Source organism: Eptatretus burgeri, chromosome 4 (assembly GCF_056783735.1).
Source record: "Eptatretus burgeri isolate ZD-2024b chromosome 4, Ebu_testis_v1, whole genome shotgun sequence".
Taxonomy (NCBI): domain Eukaryota; kingdom Metazoa; phylum Chordata; class Myxini; order Myxiniformes; family Myxinidae; genus Eptatretus; species Eptatretus burgeri.
In genome coordinates, this window is record NC_140964.1 from 82134417 (window position 1) to 82155226 (window position 20810).

General features: G+C 47.3%; 1 protein-coding gene across 5 annotated transcripts in view; it reads right to left on the reverse strand.

The window, feature by feature from the left end:
- SMG6 (SMG6 nonsense mediated mRNA decay factor) overlaps positions 1-20810 on the reverse strand; it is a 248513-nt gene that overhangs the window by 167288 nt on the left and 60415 nt on the right. For all 5 annotated transcript variants that reach the window (XM_085879008.1, XM_085879010.1, XM_085879007.1 and 2 more), the window contains 2 exons: positions 11432-11577; positions 4484-4627 (listed from right to left, as the gene is read on the reverse strand). In XM_085879008.1, the coding sequence (XP_085735134.1) occupies positions 4484-4627; positions 11432-11577 (290 nt within the window). The remainder of the gene's footprint in view (positions 1-4483; positions 4628-11431; positions 11578-20810) is intronic.

A 20810-nucleotide genomic window follows, 5' to 3' on the forward strand; every position in this document is an offset into this window, starting at 1 on the left:
GCTTTGTGTCTTCATTTATTGCAAATAAAACTTGTAAGATATGTTCCCAGTCCGTTTCCGTCCTTTCTTAAATTGGTCCAGCACGGTTCGGATCTGAGTTTAGGCGGGGTTTTATCCCCGAAAACTCGTTCATTTCAGCCGGTACGGCTTTGGCAGTTTCCGCTCGGCTGCACCCGTACCGGAGTTGGTAGTCGGAACTCGACCGCAGTCGGTGGGGTGACCCGGTGCAAGCAAGACGTGCCAAGGGTGTGGTTTCCCTGGTAGTCAAAGTCGCGTAGATAATTAGGTAAATTGGTTATAGACAAATAGACCCTACGCTACGCAGTTGAAATATTGGCGACCACTGTCGGTTAAATGACCCGCCGGCTCGCGGAGTTATCCGAGTGACGGCCTACAATTCCGGAGAGTTTTGTGGGAGATGACGCAAGCTTTCCCCACCTAGTGGTCGTTCTCGCCACCGACCCTCAGCCCACATCGATATGTATGTATGTATTGTTACGAATTTGGAATTCAATTGCACACAACATACAGGTTCCGTTAGTCAGCTATGTCGATAAGTGCATGTTCCCGAGATAGCTCACCTTTCATTGTTTGAATGTTCAGAGATTGATTAGATGCGCTGCGGATCGATTTAATAGTTAGGGAACGAAACAATGGAGACGTCCCTCCCCCTCTTCTGCAAAGAGGAAGAAGAACCCTGCCATCCCGTGACGTCAACAACTCCCTCCCACCCGTGGTTGAGCGAGGAGTGGATCACGAGGGCATGAGTCACGCCGGGTGCGGGGGAGGGGTGGGAAGGATAAAGAGGAGATGCTTTCTTTGTTCGTGTGGGAGTCCCGTGGCAGAGTTTGTGAAGAAGTCCCGTTCTGAGTCCCGTGTGCAGAGTTCGTGTGCTGAGTCCCGTGGGAGGAGAAAGCTTTTTGCTTCGGAGAGAGCAGTCGTTGAGCAGGCCATCGGGTCCTGCTTGGCTTGTTTGGCTTGAGGCCTTCGGAAGCTTTTTGCTTCGGCTGGCTCAGTGAGCTTCGGCTGCTGCTTTGTTTTGGAAGGAACTTGAGCCAGTTGTTCGGCTCGAGCTGCGAGTGGAGGCTTCTTCCTCTTCTTCTTGGTTCGTGGAGCTTTTTGTTCTCCATTTTGTTTCCCGGCTTGGTGCGACGCATCGGCCTCGTCTTGGAGTTGGATCCTCGGCGAAGCGACGCATCGACAGGAAGGATCGGCGCCTCGTCTCACCGGCACGTGTTGAGAAGCGCGGGAGGATTCGCAGGAGCTCGGGAAGGAACGCAACTCACGGCGATTTGGATCCAGCTCGCTCTCGCTGGAGCCCGGGACCGGACAAGTTGAAGACCACACGAGGTGGAGAGGTTCGAGTTAGGCTCTGAGTTTCAGCTCACCTGTCCTCCGAGCTGGAGCTCGTGATTAAAGGCCTCAGCCACCATTTCTTGTGTGTGTGCGTACGTGTGTCCGTGGGCCCGTCTAATAAGTAGGAACTGCTGTTAAGTGTTAATGACTGTACATAATAAGTAGACGGTTGTAGTTCTTTTGTCATGCTTTTGTTGCTTGTATAATTGCATACGTGTTTTGCCTTATTTAATTGCATGCGTGTTTTATTGTAATAAATGTCCTTGTGTGAATGTAAACCTGCTCGTTGCGTCCATTCCCTCATTGACTGAACATTTCGTGTGTTGGGAGTTAGAAAGCCGTTGGTTTGCCGTAATAGGGGGAGATTTTGACCGACGGTTCTCGGCGATTACGCCGCTCGGAATCGCACACGGACAAGCTCGCCTCGGCGGTTTGCTCCGTACGAGTTCCGTCGAGGGTGGAATACCCCGGTAGTTGGATCACGTGGGTATTTCGGTACATTGAAGATTGGCAATCGACCCTACCCCACGTGATCCGCCGATTGGCATATTTCGGTTCTTGTACAAAGACCCGTCGCTCAGAGTTATCCGGGCGGCGATCTATATTCCGGGCGATCGATCGGGCCGACTCAACTTGCGGCTCCGTTCAGAGCAGTCGGTTGGCGGAGACCCGCCGGCCCGTAACAGTATGTATGTATGTATATATATATATATATATATATATATATATATATATATATATATATATATATATATATATATATATATATATATATATATATATATATATATATATATATATATATATATATATATACTGTATATTATATTGTTACGGCCGTGGAAATTCGCATTACACCATAAAGGACCCTCAGGTGAAATATCTTCATAGGTACATGTGTAGTTAGCCCAAACCCGTTGTATAGAGGGGATATATGTGATCCATCCGGGCTGCGACGCTTTGAGTTAGTCGTTTTTCTTTTTCTATCTTTTATTTCAAACACACAACATTTCAACAACCACGCCATCCCCATCACAGCGCCAACCACACTGCAACCACGCCACCTCCACCATCTACGCTACTACATCTTCGCCACTACGTCCGCTTCCGAACGGCAAACAAGGGCGCCAAGGAAGGAGCGGCGAGGACGCGCGGGTTTTCCCGCCTGTTTTTCCCGCCATTTTGCCCCGCACTTGGTGTGAAGGAAGAGGGGAGGGCAGCTCGCTGCCGATTGGTGGATGACCAGCGTGAGGCGGTCGAGGAGAAGGAACGCTCCTCTTCGAGAACCCTCTCGAAGGAGGGTGGAGCCGAAAACGGGGGCGGAGTGAAGGGCGGAGCCCTGGGCTATTAAAGTCGGACACGGGCGGAGCGCTTTTGGTGCTCTTGCTAACTTCGTCTTTTTCTCTCTCTGGCTCTTGCTCTCTTCGTCTTCGTCTCCTCTTCGTGGTGGCCGCTGGCCTGGTCTTCTGTGGTGCGGTCCCGAGACTCCGCTGGCAAGACGGAGTGTCTGCCATTCCCCACACCACGACCTCAAGCAACAAAGTTTCCCCCCACCCCTTTCTATCCGCGCTGAGATAGCGCCGGAAACCCCATCCGTGGCGTCGAGCGGCCAACACGTGCCGGCGCGAGGCACGCCGGAGAGGACTCGCCTACCACGCCAGGGATCGGAGTTGCGGCCAGGCGCGACCACGCCGACGGACGTGGGAGAGGGACTCGACGGCTCAAAGCGAAGTCACCAGTTTCTTTTCGGGGTTTTTGTATGGATCTTGTGGCGCCGTGTCTCGTAAAGTAGAACTGTTTAAGTGTTGCCGTGTGTACGCATATTCGGTTGTAGCTCTGCATTGTTACTTTTGTTTTGGCTGTTATGTGTGCATTTTGATTATTGTATGGCTGTAAATATGTGCCTTCCGTGCTGGTCTGTGTGTGTGTGAATAAACGTGCTTGTGTGAACTTGTTCCCCATTTCGCTGCGTCCTTTCCTTCGTTTGAATTTCCATCTTGCTTCACGTAAGGGGTTCGTAGTGGGTGCAACATCCAGGTAATTAATCTGAACCGTCCAGGTCGACGATAAAACCGCTCGGTTATCCCGATAGTACGGAACGGGCCGCCCAAGCGGCTCGTATCCGGAGTCGACCTGCGGCGAGGTATGATCGCCCGGTTTACCATCCGCGTGGGTACTTAGGAAGGTCGAGTTTGGCGAACATCCCTATCCCACGCGGGCGGCCGATTGGCACGATTGTGGTGAGGTCGAAAGGCCCACCCGTGACTTGCTCCCGGCATTGGTCCGAGAGGGTCAAGACAGAATTGTCCGTCCGGTGGGCGACGTGCCGCGATTCGAGTTACGTGGCCGTCCGCACGCCGGCGGGCGCGAATTCCCAACAATATATATACATGTATATATATATATATATATATATATATATATATATATATATATATATATATATATATATATATATATATATATATATATATATATATATATATATATATATATATATATATATATATATATATATATATATACATATACATATATATATACATACATATATATACATATACATATATATACATATACATACATACATACATACATATATATATATATATATATATATATATATATATATATATATATATATATATATATATATATATATATATATATATATATATATATATATATATATATATATATACATACATACATATATATATATATATATATATATATATATATATATATATATATATATATCGCCGCAGGATGAGTCTTGCTGGTTTTTTGATTCGGAACAAGTTCGTTTTCACCTTTGGGCACTTACAGGAAAGTGTTCCAAATTGCAGATTGTATCATTTAATTTTATGCTGCGAGAACAAATTCCAAACCTTCCTGGGATCTTAAGAAAACACATTTTACATAACTCTTTTAGATTCGAGAAAAATGTCATTGGCAATAACACAATTCAAAAACTGTGTACGAGCCCGATGTAAAGGAACAAACTAGTTTTAACACTTTCTCTCGTTGATCCCTGCAACCCTCCACCAAACAACCATTTTTTTTTTCTTCATTTAAACAGCAACACAAACAGTCTACACAATGCAGGAGTTATTTTGATACGTACCAGCTTCGAGTGCTCCAGCATCAATCAGATGGGTGCAGCGCATAGCAAGCAGGCCAAACATGGCAAGAGCAAGAGCAGTAGCTAGTTCCTGTACCACGGAACGGCCACAATCCTTGGGAGACTTCACCCACACTGCGCTTTCCACTGTGTAAATAAAGCGGATTTTGAAATTAAGCATGCATTATCCATCGATGAAACAATAAACCCAGAGGAATGACCATCTCACTCAAAGGCTTTGAATCTTCATTTACTCAAGTACCCCCCCCCCCACACCAAAACAAAACTCGGTGATTTGAGCAGTATGGGAGGGAGAGATGAGAGTCTAAAACAAGCATACACACAAACACAAGTATGCACTCAGACACCTCAAATATCAATCCAGCTGGTGTTTCGCATGCATAGTGAGGCACCAATGAGGACACTGTCCATCAGAAAGACGTTACGGCAGAAGAACCATTTGCCACCACTGCATAATTGTGACTGGACATTACAGATGCCAAGGTGCCTTTCAAGCAGTTATCAGAGATACGCTGAGCAAATTCCTGCCAATTGCAGGCCTGGACGGACAGCTCATGAAAGCTTGGGCAAACATTGTTGGCCAACGTCACAAGGTGGGATCAATTGTTGCCATAAAAGGTGTGTGTGTGTGTGTGTGTGTGTGTGTGTGTGTGTGTGTGTGTGTGTGTGTGTGTGTGTGTGTGTGTGTGTGTGTGTGTGTGTGTGTGTGTGTGTGTGTGTGTGTGTGTGTGTGTGTGTGTGTGTGTGTGTGTGTGTGTGTGTGTGTGTGTGTGTGTGTGTGTGTGTGTGTGTGTGTGTGCCGATGAGCCAAAACATTATGACCACTGACAGCTGAAGTGAATAACATTGATTATCTTGTTGCAAAGGCACCTGTCAAGGGGTGGGTTACATTAGGCAGCAAGTGAAGTCAGTTCTTGAAGTTGATGTGATGGATGCAAGTGAAATGGGCAGGGGTAAAGACCTGAGCGACTTTGACAAGGGCCAAATTGTTATGGCCAGACGACTGGGTCAGAGCATCTCTGAAATGGCAAGGCTTGTGGGGTGCTCCCGGTCAGATGTGGTGAGAACCGACCGACAGTGGTCCGATGAGGAACAAACCACAAACCGGCGACAGGGTTTTGGGCGCCCAAGACTCATCGATGCACGAGGGCAACGAAGGCTATCCCATCTGGTCAGAACCGACAGAAGGACTATTGGAGCAGAAGTCACAGAAAATTTGAATGGTGGTCATGGGGGGAATGTATCACAATCCACAGTGCATCGCACCCTGCTGTGCATGGGGCTGCGTCGCCGCAGACCAGTCAGAGTGCCCATGATGACCCCTGTCCACCGTCGAAAGCACCTACAATGGGGTCATTCCATGTCAAATCATCAAAGAATCTGCCGTCATCTCTCAGATTTTTGTAAAACTTTGGTAACCAATTGGGACCCATGAAAACGGCAAGAACTCAAATATTTTTGCTCACAGCCTCTTAATTAGTGAGATACAGACTAACGAACTTTGGACTAATTAGCATGACAACGCGAATTCAAATGGCCATATCTCTAAAAGCATAACACCTAGAGAGCTGGTTTTGGTGTCATTTTAAAGGTAGTTTCATGCCCTATGAATTTGTCTGGGCAACATTTTCCTACCTCCAACCACAAAAGTTATCACAAAATATAAACTTCAATCGTGAATCCCCAAAAAATGTTTCCTTCAAATTTCCTCAAATTCATCCCAGAGGTACCTTATGATGTCAAGAAGCTTCCACATAAATTTTGTGATGGGCACTCCAATAGTTTCTGAGATATGAGCAATAATGTACATGTACGTATGGCATATAGGTTCGAAAATCAGCATTTGTAATGTATTATACAATCAATAAGTGAGTTCAAGTCCACAGTGTTCACTAACCTGACTTAGGCTTTCAATTTCCTCTTCAATGCAGCAACAGCAGCACTTGTTTCTTCCCCTCAGGCCCAGTTGAAAATGAAAGTATATGATACTTCAAAGCAATTGATGGTCGTTCCCTGTGTTCCCTGTCATGGCTAGGTTAGAATGATTGTATAATACATTACAAATGCTGATTTTCACCTAATGTCACCCACCTAAAGATCGTTGCAGACCAGGTACACCCCTTCATGGCAATGGTATTCCCTGATGGCAGTGGCCTCTTTCAGCAGGAAAATGCACCCTGCCACACAGCAAAAGTTGTTCGGGAATGGTTTGCGGAACATGATGAAATGTTCATGGTGTTGCCCTGGCCTCCAAATTCTCCAGATCTCAATCCGATTTAGCATTTGTGGGATGTGCTGGACTGGCAAGTCCGATCCACGGCGGCTCCACCTCGCAACTTACAGGACTTGAAGGATCTGCTGCAATGTTTTCGTGCCAGATACCACAAGACACCTTCAAGAGTCTTGTGGAGTCCATGCCTCAGCGGGTCGGCACTGTTTTGGTGGCACCCGGAGGACCAACAGCATATTCGGCAGGTGGTCCCAATGTTTTGGCTCATCAGTGTATACATTGAGAAAGCAGCGAACTTTGGCATGTCAGCCAGTATCGCAAAGACGAAAATGATGGAAACTGGCAGACAACAGCAGATAAAAGGACAACAATCCTTGTGAGTGACGATTAGATAGTGTTATGGAGTTTTCAAGTTAGAAGCAAGTGATAACATCATCTGGGAGGATGACGAAGGAGAGGAAAGCACAAGCTACCCCCCCCCCTTTCGGCTTACAAACCCCGGGCGCCCTCCCCTCGGCCTACAAACTACGGGAGCCCTCCCCTCGGTCTACAAACCCCGGGAGCCTGCCCTTCGGTCGACAAACCCCATGTGCCCGCCCCTCGTCCTACAAACCCCCCGACTTCCGCTCTCGGCCTACAAACCCCGGGCGCCGGCCCCTCAGCCTACAAACCCCGGGTGCACGCCCCTCGGCCTACAAACCCCGGGAGCCCGGCCATCGGCCGACAAACCCCGGGCGCCCGCCCCTCCGCCTACAAACCCCAGGCGCCCGCCCTCCGCCTACAAACCCCGGGCGCCCGCCCCTCCGCCTACAAACCCCGGGCACCCGCACCTCGGCCAACAAATCCCGGGCGCCAGCCCCTCGGCCCACAAACCCCGGGCGCCCGCCCCTCGTCCGACAAACCCCGGGTGCCCGCCCCTCGTCCGACAAACCCCTGACTTCTGCTCTCGGCCTGCAAACCCCGAGCGCCCGCTCTCAGCCGACAAACCCGGGGCGCCCGCTGTCGGCCTACAAACACCGAGCGTGTGACTCCAATGAGTCCCGTTTTCTTTTAGATCCTGTGGATGGCCGTAGAAGTGTGCGCCGTTTAGCTGGGGAAGTGATGGCACCAGGATGCACTGGGGGAAGACGACAAGCCGATGGCGGGAGTGTGATGCTCTGGGCAATGTTCTGCTTGGAAACCTTGGGTCCGGCCATTCATGTGGACGTCAACTTGACACGTGTCACCGACCTAAATATCATTGCAGACCAGGTACACACCTTCATGGCAATGGCATACCCTGATGGCAGTGGCCTCTTTCAGCAGGATAATGCGCCCTGCCACACTGCACAAGTTGTTCGGGAATGGTTTGAGGAACATGATGAAGTGTTCACGGTGTTGCCCTGGCCTCCAAATTCTCCAGATCTCAATCCGATTGAACAATTGTGGGATGTGCTGGACCGGCAAGTCCGATCCAAGGCGGCTCCACCTCGCAACTTACAGGACTTGAAGGATCTGCTGCTAATGTTTTGGTGCCAGATAACACAGGACACCTTCAGGGGTCTTGTGGAGTCCATGCCTCAGCGGGTCGGCGCTGTTTTGGTGGCACCCGGAGGACCAACAGCATATTCGGCAGGTGGTCCCAATGTTTTGGCTCATCAGTGTATACATTGAGAAAGCAGCGAAGTTTGGCATGTCAGCCAGTATCGCAAAGATGAAAATGATGGTAACTGGCAGACAACAGCAGATAACAGAACAACAATCCTTGTGAGTGACGATTAGATAGTGTGATGGCGTTTTCATGTTAGGAGCAAGTGATATAATCATCTGGGAAGATGAGGAAGGACAGGACAGCACAAGCTAGCCTGCCCTTTGGCCTAAAAGCCCCGTGCACCCTCTCCTCGGCAGACAAACCCCGGGCGCCCGTCCCTCGGCTGACAAACCGCGGGTGCCCGCCCCTCGGCCGACAAGCCCCGGAAGCCCGCCCCTCGGCCTACAAGCCACGGGCGCCCGTCCCAAGGCCTACAAGCCCCAGGCGCCCGCCCCAAGGCCTAAAAACCGTGGGCGCCCGCTCCTCGCCCTACAAACCCCGGGCGCCCGCACCTCGGCCGACAAACCCCGGGCGCCCGCCCCTCGGCTTCCAAACCCCGGGCGCCGGCCCCTCGGCCTCCAAACCCCCAGGCGCTCGCCCCTCGGCCTACAAACCCCGGGCGCCTGCCCCTCGGCCTTCAAGACCCGGGAGCCCACCCCTCGGCCGTCAAGCCCTGGGCGCCCGCCCCAAGGCCCACAAATCCCGGGCGCCCGCCCCAAGGCCCACAAGTCCCGGGCGCCCGCCCCAAGGTCAACAAATTGCCCCAAGGCCAAGAAATCCCAGGTGCCCACCCCAAGGACAAGAAACCCTGGGCGCCCGCCCCTCGGCCTACAAATCCCGGGCACCCGCAGCGCGAACGACAAATCCCGGGCACCCGCACCTCAGCCGACAAACCCCGAGCGCCCGCCCCAAGGCCCACAAACCCCGGGCGCCCGCCCCTCGGCCGAGAAACCCCGGGCGCCCGCACCTCGGCCGACAAAACCCGGGCGCCGGCCCCTCGGCCGACAAGCCCCGGGCGCCCGTCCATCGCCCTACAAGCCCCGGACGCCCGCCCATCGGCCTTCAAGCCCCGGGCGCCCGCCCCTCGGCCTAAAAGCCCAGGGCGCCCCTCCCAAGGCCTACAAGCCCCGGGCGCTGGCCCCTTGGCCTTCAAGCCCCGGGCGCCCGCCCCTCGTCCGACAAGCCCCGGGCACCCGCCCCTCGTCCGACAAGCCCCGGGCGCCCGCCCCTCGTCCGACAAGCCCCGGGCGCCCGCCCCTCGTCCGACAAGCCCCGGGCACCCGCCCCTCGTCCGACAAGCCCCGGGCGCCCGCCCCTCGTCCGACAAGCCCCGGGCGCCCGCCCCTCGTCCGACAAGCCCCGGGCGCCCGCCCATCGGCCTACAAGCCCCGGGCGCCCGCCCATCGGCCTACAAGCCCCGGGCGCCCGCCCATCGGCCTACAAGCCCCGGGCGCCCGCCCATCGGCCTACAAGCCCCGGGCGCCCGCCCATCGGCCTACAAGTTTTATATGGCAAGGCAAGAGAAGGTTCACCAGTATATTCTCCATTGACTTTAAAACATAGTGCCTGACAATATCGGTTAATAGTTGTGTCAAAAAAATCTTCAAAGAACAATTTCAAAGTCGAAATTCATTTGATCACAAATATTGTAAAAGCAAAACAAGAGAAATTATTTTATCATCTCAGCTTAAAAACAAGAAATTGGCATTCTGGTACACGCAGCAGGAAATCTGACTAAAGGATGCCATCCACACTGGGGAATGTTAGGCTGGCTAATAATGCCATGACAAAAAATATACCTTGGCATCTCTAGTTTTTAATGAACCCATCTGAAGAAAAACAGAATGTGACATGGGAGTAAACATGTCAAATTGTCTCCCTTACAATTAAGCACCATTCCCATCAGAACCACAATTTGTTATCATCGGAACAGACTACATGCGTGAGTTAACAGGAAGTTCAGCATTTAGAGGAACCATGAAAAACACGTTTTCTGCCTTTGGCAGCTTTATGTCAATACAAACGAGTGGGTGAGTGTGTTCAAGGCACACCCATCCAAAATGCCAGGGAGAAGAATATGGCAAGCAAAGACTTGCAAGCACATTGGCTGTGGAAGGGATTGAAAAAGCCAGGGGCCTAGAAAAAGGGACAAAAACTGACATCCAAGTCACCAGCAACGGGGGAGGTGGGGGGGGGCTCATCCTTTCCATGTATAGATCAAGAGACACTCTTTGTATCTAGTTAAAATGTAGATTTGATCGAAGTTGTTAAAAGTGAAAGGCAAACGTTGCACGCTTGCAGTGTGCTGCTTCATACAAAGACTTCCATAAAAACGTTGGAAAGTTTCTCAAAAGTGCCCTGAGGCCAAACATAAGCCTGGCTCACCAAGACGTGCTGCCAGTACACATCAGGGGAGGCTCACTTTGACTGAAAGACGTGATCACACTACCATTCCCCATATTCCCCCTCCTCCTCTCTCTCCCCCATTCTCCTGCCCCGCTGCACACCTGACTGCCTCTTTGGTGCGATCATAAGGCAAGGGTCGGCAGAGGAACGCACAAACAGCTCAAGGCCAAGGCAACCAGACATGCCCAGGAGTCGTCAGGCAGATGCAGCAAGCCACACAGCACAGACACCAAAAGTAATAATAAGAGAGTATGCCATGCCAGTGATGAGGTTTTGGTTTTTAAACATATTAAGTAAGCACTAATCATACTATAATTGGAGAAGTGTCTGTTTGTGGGTTTGTTTGTTTCACTCCCATGCACTCCTGAATCGCTGGACTGGTGAATTAAAAACTGGAGGTTGTACTCACATGTACATTGCAAGGTTTTAGTCAATAAAAATGGTTTTATAGTCCTGGGGGTTCACAATGCTGGGGACATTCCCCAATTCTCTCAATGTAAATTATGTATGGCAGAGCTAGTGGGAGGGGATATTACAAGTAATACTAAAATACTCCAAATCTAGGGGAATTAACCAGTCTAACTCTGGGGGAATTATGCTGTCTCTGCAGACAGGTTCTTCACCCATCTGCTTCGATTTGCATTACAATACAAATGCTAAGCCAGCCAAAGGACCTTTCTTAAACTGAAATGATGAAAATAATTGTATCAATAGACAAACGTACCTCGTAACTGGCTGTTGTGCACTGCAAACATGTTAATGGTGATGAACTGAAGGAGGCGGGGAGCAGTGAGGGGCAGAGGACTGAGTGCAAGTAAGGCTCTAAATTCCTGGAGAGTTTGTGCTGCAACGCTACCAAAGGTCTCCAAGCTGCAGGAAGACAAACGAGAACATTTTCACATAAAGCGGAACAACCTTGCCTTCATAAATTTCCATCTGCACACCCCAGGCATCTTAAGCTGTGACTAAGTGGGAGGTAAATTGTGCAGATTCCATCTTACCTTTGACTCAACTACTGGGTTTTTCATTTTTTGGCATTCCAAATCAAAAATCTGCAATGGACTAATTACAATCAAAAAGAGAGCAGCACTCGGTAGAGCGCATACCTCCACGAGGCTGAACAGTTTACGTTTTGCATCCCACCGATAGGCCGGATCTGGATCTTCACCAATATCAAATCGATTCGTCCTTGTCACGCACCCAACATGTCCACCAAGTTTCGTTTGAATCCGTCCACAACTTTTTGAGATATCGTGCTATCTATCGTTTTTGCGCCCTATCTCTCAATGGTGAAAAATCACGAATAATTCTAGTAGCTGGATCCGGATCTTCAACAAAATCTAATCAGTTCGTCCTTGTCACACACCCAACCTGCCCACAAAATTTCATCCAAAACCGTCCACAACTTTTTGAGATATCTTGCACACAAACAGACAAACAGGGGTGAAAATATAACCATCCACCTTCGGTGGTGGAGGTTTAAAAAAAAATTAACCAGATTAACCTCAAGCACTTTGGCCTGTCAATTCTTCCCATCAAGAATTTCACAAGAATTACATCAAAATTAGTCAAACAACAGGCACCCTTTGGCAAGTACACCTCGACAGAATAATTCAGTTAAACATGACAAGATGAGGTTTCGAAAGGGATGCGTTTAACGGTGGATCCTGTCTTGATGATAACCGGCCATCTGATGATCGCAGCGATGAAATTTCTGCTCGATTAAAAATAAAAACTGAAGTTGTGAACAGCTCTACAAGGTCAATTTTCATTTTATTCGAGTAAGAAAAGTCAAAAGTTATTTGCGCATACGATTTGGACCATCAAAGATGATACAGGATCTAAAAAACCTTTTTTTTTTCAACAGCAACAAATATCACAAAGTGAAGTTAAAAATAAAACTCGCTGTCGTCGGGTAATCTACAAACAGCTACAAAAGTATTGAAAGTATCAATTGTATTTTTCAGAAACAAAATTAACTTCTTCATGTCAGTTGAAAAATAAGATTTTGGGTTTGAATGCAAACTCACAATCTTTCAAAGAATCCAAAGATGAAGATTTTGTTAAACTATTTAAAAATAAGAAAATACTTGTTCTAATATATCATCATGTCACGACAGCATAACCACTTCACACGTTACCCAAATAGCAGATAATTTACTTGTAGTCTCGTGAATAAGACACCACCATAACTTGGGATAAGCACAGGTATAGTTCTGGCCCTGTACGATGATGGTACGTTATATGCCCAGTAATGGCACAACTTTCAGGTAGAAGTGCAGCCAACAATAACTGAAGTATGTGGCCTGGATATTTCTTCTTACTTCAGAGTCCCAACAACTCCCATTTTCTTCTGGGCTCCGCCAGGAGAAGGGAGAGGGTGGGGGGGGGGGAGAGGGCAGTTCTGATCCAAGCCTTTCATGAACCGGTTGACCAGACCAAAAGTTCGACTGAGGAATTTGCAGTTCAACCAGGGTGCCAGTGGAATAACTTGCCTACTTTTCGTGAAAGGCACCATGGGATATTAAACGTCCATAAACACCTCCAGTGCTATCAGATGGATCCTCCGGCTTAAGGTTCATCCAAGGGACTGTGTGCAAAACGATGCCCCACCCTGCATGCGAAACACCAAGGTGAGTGTTTATAGTTGAATCGAGATTTGAAGCTCGGCGAGACAGCTAAAGGGTGAGTGCGCATACCTCCAAATTATCCTGCCAGCCCTAGGTATGCACCCTGTAGATTACAGGAAGCTAATTACAGGCTTTGCCATCTAACCAACTGTGGTACAGACGGAAGCATTTGGAGTGAGTCACCACCAAAGACCGAGTTAAACACAAGAAAGATGCGTTCATTTCCACAAAATTCACTGGCTCAGACAACAGAACAAAAATGAAATCACCATGATATGACAAGACTTTCTGGCAGAGGAGCAGATTGGAACACTGCAGACAGTTACAAAATCTGGTTTCCAATCCCATCAATAAACAGACGTGAAGTGAACAGGTCATTACAGGGTGCCTCAAAAATAGTTATTCGTGGGCACATAGTGTATAAAAGGGTGGCCAGGCAAAGGACAAACATTTGAATGACTTGTGGGCAAAGCCAACCAGGTCTACAATGAGAAAGAAAAAGAAAAAAAAAATCCACATTAAAAAAAAAAACTATTCTAGAAAAGAAAAATCGTTTTGGTCTGAGCAAAGCAACAGTCAAATGTACAGCTGTACTGGCAGATGCAAAAACTACACATTTATGCAGAAACTACAGAGAACAAATGCAGAAATCCAAAAAATTCATTATTTTACTCGGACGGCCCTGAAAAAGATGCCTTTGAGGTGCATTTAAAATAAATAACTAAATAAAAAGCATGCAAAACCCATATTAACTGTGCACAAATACAAGGAAGAAACAAAACAACAATAAATCAAAGCTTAGCCAGAATATGTAAAACAATGCAATAAGCATGAACACAAGTGCATACAGGGGTGTGTACTCCACAGAAGGTTGGTGCAGAACAGAGGAGGTTGGGCTGTTCAGATTGTATGGGAAATATGCTAATTGAGGGGAAGAGAAAACAACTTATTGAAATTAATTTCTCTACAATCATTTTTGAAGGGTGTTTGGTTAGAATTTATCAAAACGATTCATTGGAGTTACGGCAACGGAGTCGTTTTCAGACTTCATACTTCCAGTGAAGGGCTGTTGAACTTTTATTTGATGCCTTTTATTGCAGGAAGAATTATCCCAAAAGAACCCAGGTATTACAGCAAGGGCAGTGAGGAGCTGGCTGAGGTTGCAACCAAGCCGGAATTCTTTTTGTCTCCGCCTGGTGTCCCGTTTCGCGTAACCACCACCCATCCATATCATGGAAGCGAATAAGAAAGGTGCATGTACAATTAAATGCAAGCAGACAATTTGGAGGAAACACTCAAAAGGCATCAAATAAAAGTTCCAGCGCTTGGAAATGAACGCATCAAGACATTGGCTGAATCTTCAAAACAGTCATACGGATTGGTGTAATACAGTACTTTGTGTATCAACAATAAGAAAAATAAAATACCGTACAACAAAACCTTCAAAACCTCACATCCTATCACCATCACTATATCTGAAGTTCAAAGGCCCAAGCAAATTTTCATCCAAACAAAATCAAATTCCAAAATATATAATGAAATATACCATCAGAGATGGGGAATCCCCCGCCATTGAATGAAAAAGGTCATACATATTCCAGATAATGAGGGAGGTGAATTGGAAACAAGACACCATTTGGTCATCATCTCGAAAAAGTTCCCCAGGGGTGAGGAATGTAGTAACCAAAAAATAATTGAAATCAGATAAGCGGTTTTCCATTTATTACAAAAAACATTTTTTTCAAGATAGTCGCCCCAGTCGGCCATATTGGATCCGGCCACGCCCAAAATCAATAGGGTTCTTCCTTTTCAGGTGGTACACATGTGACCCAAATTTCAAATCGATATGGTGAACAGTTTATGAGTTATCGCACGCAGAGCTATAAATGTTGACGTCCAGCCAGCCAGCCAGACGGCCGGACGGACGACCCGGGTGACAACAATATCCCCCTTCCGCCACGCGGCGGGGGATAAAAACACTGAACGATAACCTTATGATAGGAGATCTGTGGCAGTGGCCTGTACAGATTTTGTCTTGGCTAGAATTATAGTCAACATTGCTACCTGGTGGTCAAATGCAGATGTGCAACATAAAACTTTCAACAGTGCTTTCTCATCTCATATCATCCTGGTTAAGTCGGCATATGCAGACAAGCTGTACTTAGACAATTATCATTGTGGTTTTATGATTCAAGTTTCATCTTGATTATAGTTTTCTAAACATTAAGGATCATGGGAGAGCAATTGCAGAGAGGTGAGAAGTTGACAACAAAAACTAAAATGAGGAGGAGGCTGGGGATAGAGTGGGGAGGTGGGTAAATAAAAGGGATGTGGGGGGGGGACAAATTTAAGGTCAGGTGACTGGTGGTGAACTCTACGATCGGGGGTGGAGTGGCAGGGGTGGGAGGGGGCAGGGGCAGCAAATCTTAAGGTTGAGACTGAGGAAAGTGAACATTGAGCAACATGATCAACCTTGCTGGGAGTCTGGGATCCAGAAGGTGCAGCACCCTATGAGGAGTTCAGGGGGCAAAGCCAAGGGTTTTCTCTCTGGGATTTTAGACTTCACACACCATTGAAATTCAACTTCCCCAAAAAGAAATTCAGCTTTCCTTGAACTATATTAAATATAATTCTCTATAATATTCAACCAATTACACGATTGGCCTTTAGATACCAAGCTTATCCTCGGAACTTATGTCAAGTTAATGAGCCGTTTTCCAGTTAGCATGTTTAAAGACTTTCCCCAAAACTACATACACTGCAGATGGTTACAGTTAGGAATACAAAAACTAGCCATTTTTCGGTCACCAGCAATTTTTGTGAGAAACCAAGTTGGTTGTTTTTTGCATTCCATCTTATAGCATGTTCCCACCTTATAGCATGGGCAAGAGTTGTAAAAAGTTCACATCTGTTGGCAAAACTGGAGATTTGGGCGGTTTAAACGAGGACTATGTCCTATATCATCTGATTATGTTACGACAAATTGAATCCTCTCTGAGCCAAACCAGCACAATAATACATCTCTCTCCTCCTGTCTCCTTATCAAGTCGCTCTGTGTCAGCAATCGATTTTCCAAGCATTGTAGTTGTCGGCAGTGATGCACTCAGCACCATTACAAATTTAGCATGCATCTCTACAGTTCTCGTGATATAGGTTCCAGTCTATAAACTCACACAGTATGGTAGACTTTTCAACCAAAATATTTATTCTACAAATATTAAAAATAGAGAACTGTATATGGTTCTTCGAATACAGAGTGCTTAATTTGGCCTCAGATGAAAGAAGCTATTATATTGTGAGTGCAGGTATTCCTCTATTTACACTCATTCTATTTACACTTTTTTTTTTTAACAACACCAGTGACAAAGTAAAGCCAGGTGTTGGCTTAGTGGTTAGGGTGGCTGGCTTGGGATCCTGAGTTTGAGCTGCGTTTTCCTCTGAATTAACAAGTGGGGTTGACTCAGTCAGTCATCCTTCCGAGGTCGGCGAAATGAGCATCAGTGTACTGGTATAGGGGCACAGCATCAGCAGCATTGTCACGCCCCAACAAAATGAGAGCTACCTGGCAGCCAAACTGCCATACGCAAGAAAAAGAAGTGACAAAGTAATGAACACTTTTCTATTTACCCTTCGTAATTTTCACGTTTACGTTTCATGACGTGGAGTAATTTCGCCAAGCCACACCATGACGTCTATGTTGCCCTCTCACGCTGGGCACTCCACAAATAGGTTCATAGCACATGTGTTCCGCATGCCAGGGATGCTCCAATCGGCCTTACTTACACGTTGTCTGGAGCATCAAATGGTATTGCCTGAGCTTCGTTGTGTACTTTTTCGTCAAACTTTTCCCAAAACCCTTCATCACGAGTGGAAAATGACAAGGAAATACAACAGCAGGTATTCCCACCAAGAGGGCTCGTAAAGCCGATAGTATTATGTCTTTAGAATGTTGGGATGACTGAAAATTACCACCCAGAAACACATCCTCAATTTATAACATTATGCAAATGAGAAAACTACTTTCGATTGACACTTTTACGATTAACGCAAAGCTTTTTCGGAATGCATATCGAGGATAAATAGAGGAATTATTGTATTGTTTGTAGCATATGGGGCCATAGTTTAAGTCTTTATCCACGTAGACTTCAGAAATTTGAACCATTTATGAAAGGCGCATGGTAGGACTAAGTTGTCCTTTGTGCGGCTTGTCAGGGGAGAGAGCCTCATTTATTTCAGACAAGACAGGTTATGTTGTCTTTTCCACATGCTCCCCATGTCGACCAGGGCAAGGCCGAGTGAGAAGAAGGCTTTGCAGCGCTTTTTCACTCTCACCAGAGTAAGGAGGGTCCTCCTCCCAACTGTCCGTTAGCGTGGGAGTTGGGCGTTGGACCATTCCCGGTTCCTGATTGTATGGACTCCAGGGTTGGTGATTGTTCCACTGTGCCCAGGGCTGAGATACCCCAATGACCAAAGATTAGTTAGCCTCATGGAGGGTGGGTGCATACAAAGCTGTTTTTGGGGGGGGAGGGAGGGAGAAAGTGGTGATTGGTCAAGGGCTATCAGTTATCAGGGAGGGGGGAGCTGGCAGTAAAAGTTCATGCCTGTCCCTCACTCACCCTCTGGTCTGCTCTTGCATTAGGAGAAGGCACTCCAACTCTCAAGCTCTCTTGCTGGTGGGACAGCTCCACACTCCACTCCTTGCAGTCTCGCTGTGACTCTTTGGTGTGCTGTTTGGCCACCCCACAGAGTCAGTACACACAAAAGCCCGAAGTTCTTCAACCTGTGCTTTTCCCCTCTTACTTGCCTGGTTTTTGTGTGTGCACTTGGTTGCAAGTTTGGCATAATAAGGTTGGTTTATTTTAATAATAAGTATTGTGCTTTCATCGATTGTCTCAATCTGACCTGACATGAATAATTGGACCCAAATATAGAAAACACATCCTCCACCCACACTGCCCCACCCCTAAAATTACTACTCCCCCACCCCTATTTTACTCCCCATTGTATGTGCTAAATTTGATTGCAATCACCAAAGCAGTTCCCCTCTCAGCAAACTCCTCCCACCTCCCCACAACTCCATCTAAAATCTCCGCCACCATCTCCCCCTCACCCACGACACTACTGATGGGGGCCCCATTATGTCTGCCAAATTTGGTGGTCCTGCAAAGTTCTGTTCACAAGATATAAGGGAACGGATGTTGTTGTTCGTCTTTCGGCTGCTCCCATTAGGGGTCGCCACAGCGGATCATCCGTTATGATCCGCATACCGATTTGGCATAGGTTTTACGCCGGATGCCCTTCCTGACGCAACCCTGGTCGCCTCTTACGACACAGGGATAAGGATTAGGTTTCGCCATGATTCCGGGCTGCCCTACATCCTCTCATAGCGCAGCCCAGCACAGAGCGCCCGTCCTCAAGCGATCCTCCAACCCAAGCCTCCGAGTAGCCGGATTGCAGGCGCACGCCACTACGCTCGGTATATAAGGGAACGGATACACGTTATTAAAATAAGTAAATAAATAAATAATTAAAAGAGTGAAAATAAGGGCTGTTATGGATCTGTATCAGCATTGCCTGATGCAAGACTGCTTCGCAAACGCACCACCCCTTGACCAATTATATCTTTCTTAAGATTTAGTGCCCTTTGTGGTCTGGTCATTTTACTGTGCAGATACTTGGGTAAAATTGATACACCTGGAGGGCTAAATTAGTAGCACTCCAGATTTATAACCAGCATGGTGCAAGACTGTGCTGAAGCACAGACCAGTGTTCACCACATTTGCAGTAGGTCCGTGAGTAGGTGAGCTCTTGGTTGAAGAATACATGCTCATATTGAATGATTTTTAGGTGGGTAGTCATCCTAGTCCTCAATAAGCATGTTCTCTCAAATTACAAGAAATACCAAAGTTCAGTTTTAGCATAGCACAGTAGTATTTATAGCCATACATCAGTGATCCTTCAAAGGTCTATGACACACCAAATATTAAAATGGATGGATCTTATACCCTACATAGCCAAAAGTATGTGGACACCTGCTCGTCCAACATCTCAATCCAAAAATCATGGGCATTAATATAGAGTTGGTCCCCCATTTGCTGCGAAAACAGCCTCCACTCTTCTGGGATGGCTTTCCACTAGATGTTGGAACATTCCTGCGGGGATTTGCTTCCAATCGGCCACAAGAGCATTTGTGAGGTTGGGCACTGATGTTGGGCGATTAGGTCTGGCTCGTAGTCGGCGTTCCAATTCATCCCAAAGGTGTTCGATGGGGTTGAGGTCAGGGCTCTCTGCAGGCCAGTCAACTTCTTCGACACCGATCTCCCAAAACCATTTCTGTATGGATCTCGCTTTGTGCATGGGGGCACTGTCATGCTGAAACAGGAAAGGGCCTTCTCCAAACTGTTGCCACAAAGTTAGAAGCACAGAATGGTCGAGAATGTCATTGTATGCTGTAGCGTTAAGATTTCCCTTCACTGGAACTAAGGGGCCGAGCTCGAACCATGAAAAACAGCCCCAGACCATTATTCTTCCTCGACCAAACTTTACAGTTGGCATTATGCATTCGGGCAGGTCGCATTCTCCTGGCATCTGCCAAACCCGGATTCGCCCGTCGGACTGCCAGATGGTGAAGCATGATTCATCACTTCAGAGAACGCGTTTCCACTGCTCCAGAGTCCAATGGCGGTGAGCTTTACACCACTCCAGTCAATGCTTGGCATTGCGCATGGTGATCTTAGGCTTGTGAAGCTCTCGAAGCATTTCATGAAGCTCTCAACGAACAGTGATTGTGCTGTCAGTTTGGAACTCTGTAGTGAGTGTTGCAACCGTCGACAAAATATTTTTCCATGTTACGCGCTTCAGCACTCGGCGGTCCCATTCTGTGGCCTACCACTTACTTTTTTGCACAACTCAGCTTGTAGCATAAACATTCATCTCGACCAACAGTACACAGTCGTGTACAAGAAGCAATTGCATCATAGATGAACGCATGCTAATATCACATTATACTATCCACTGCTTAACAGACACGAGTAACGAATTTGACATAACTACTCATTTCAATCAAAAATATCTTAAATTTTTCTAGCCTCCACAAATTATTTACCAAAATAATTGGCGATGTGATTAACATGTCTGAATTGGAAATCGCAGTTAGTAGTCGTCTTCACTTCTTCTCCACCATGATCTATTCCTCATGATCAGCAAGGTGATCCACCATTGCCACCATCTGCTTGAGCACCAGCACCAAGAGCAGCCAGGCTTTACACCAAAGAGGTCAATGATTGACCATATCCTTGCTCTTTGGGTCCTCACCGAACACAAACGAGTTTCAGCAGGGACTCCTTGCCGCCTATGTTGATCTCTGCAAAGTATTTGATTCAGTGAATCGGGATGCTCTCTGGAGGATTCATGGTCTTCGTGGGGTGCCACCAAAACTGATCAATCTGATGTCTGAACTATACTCTGGTACTG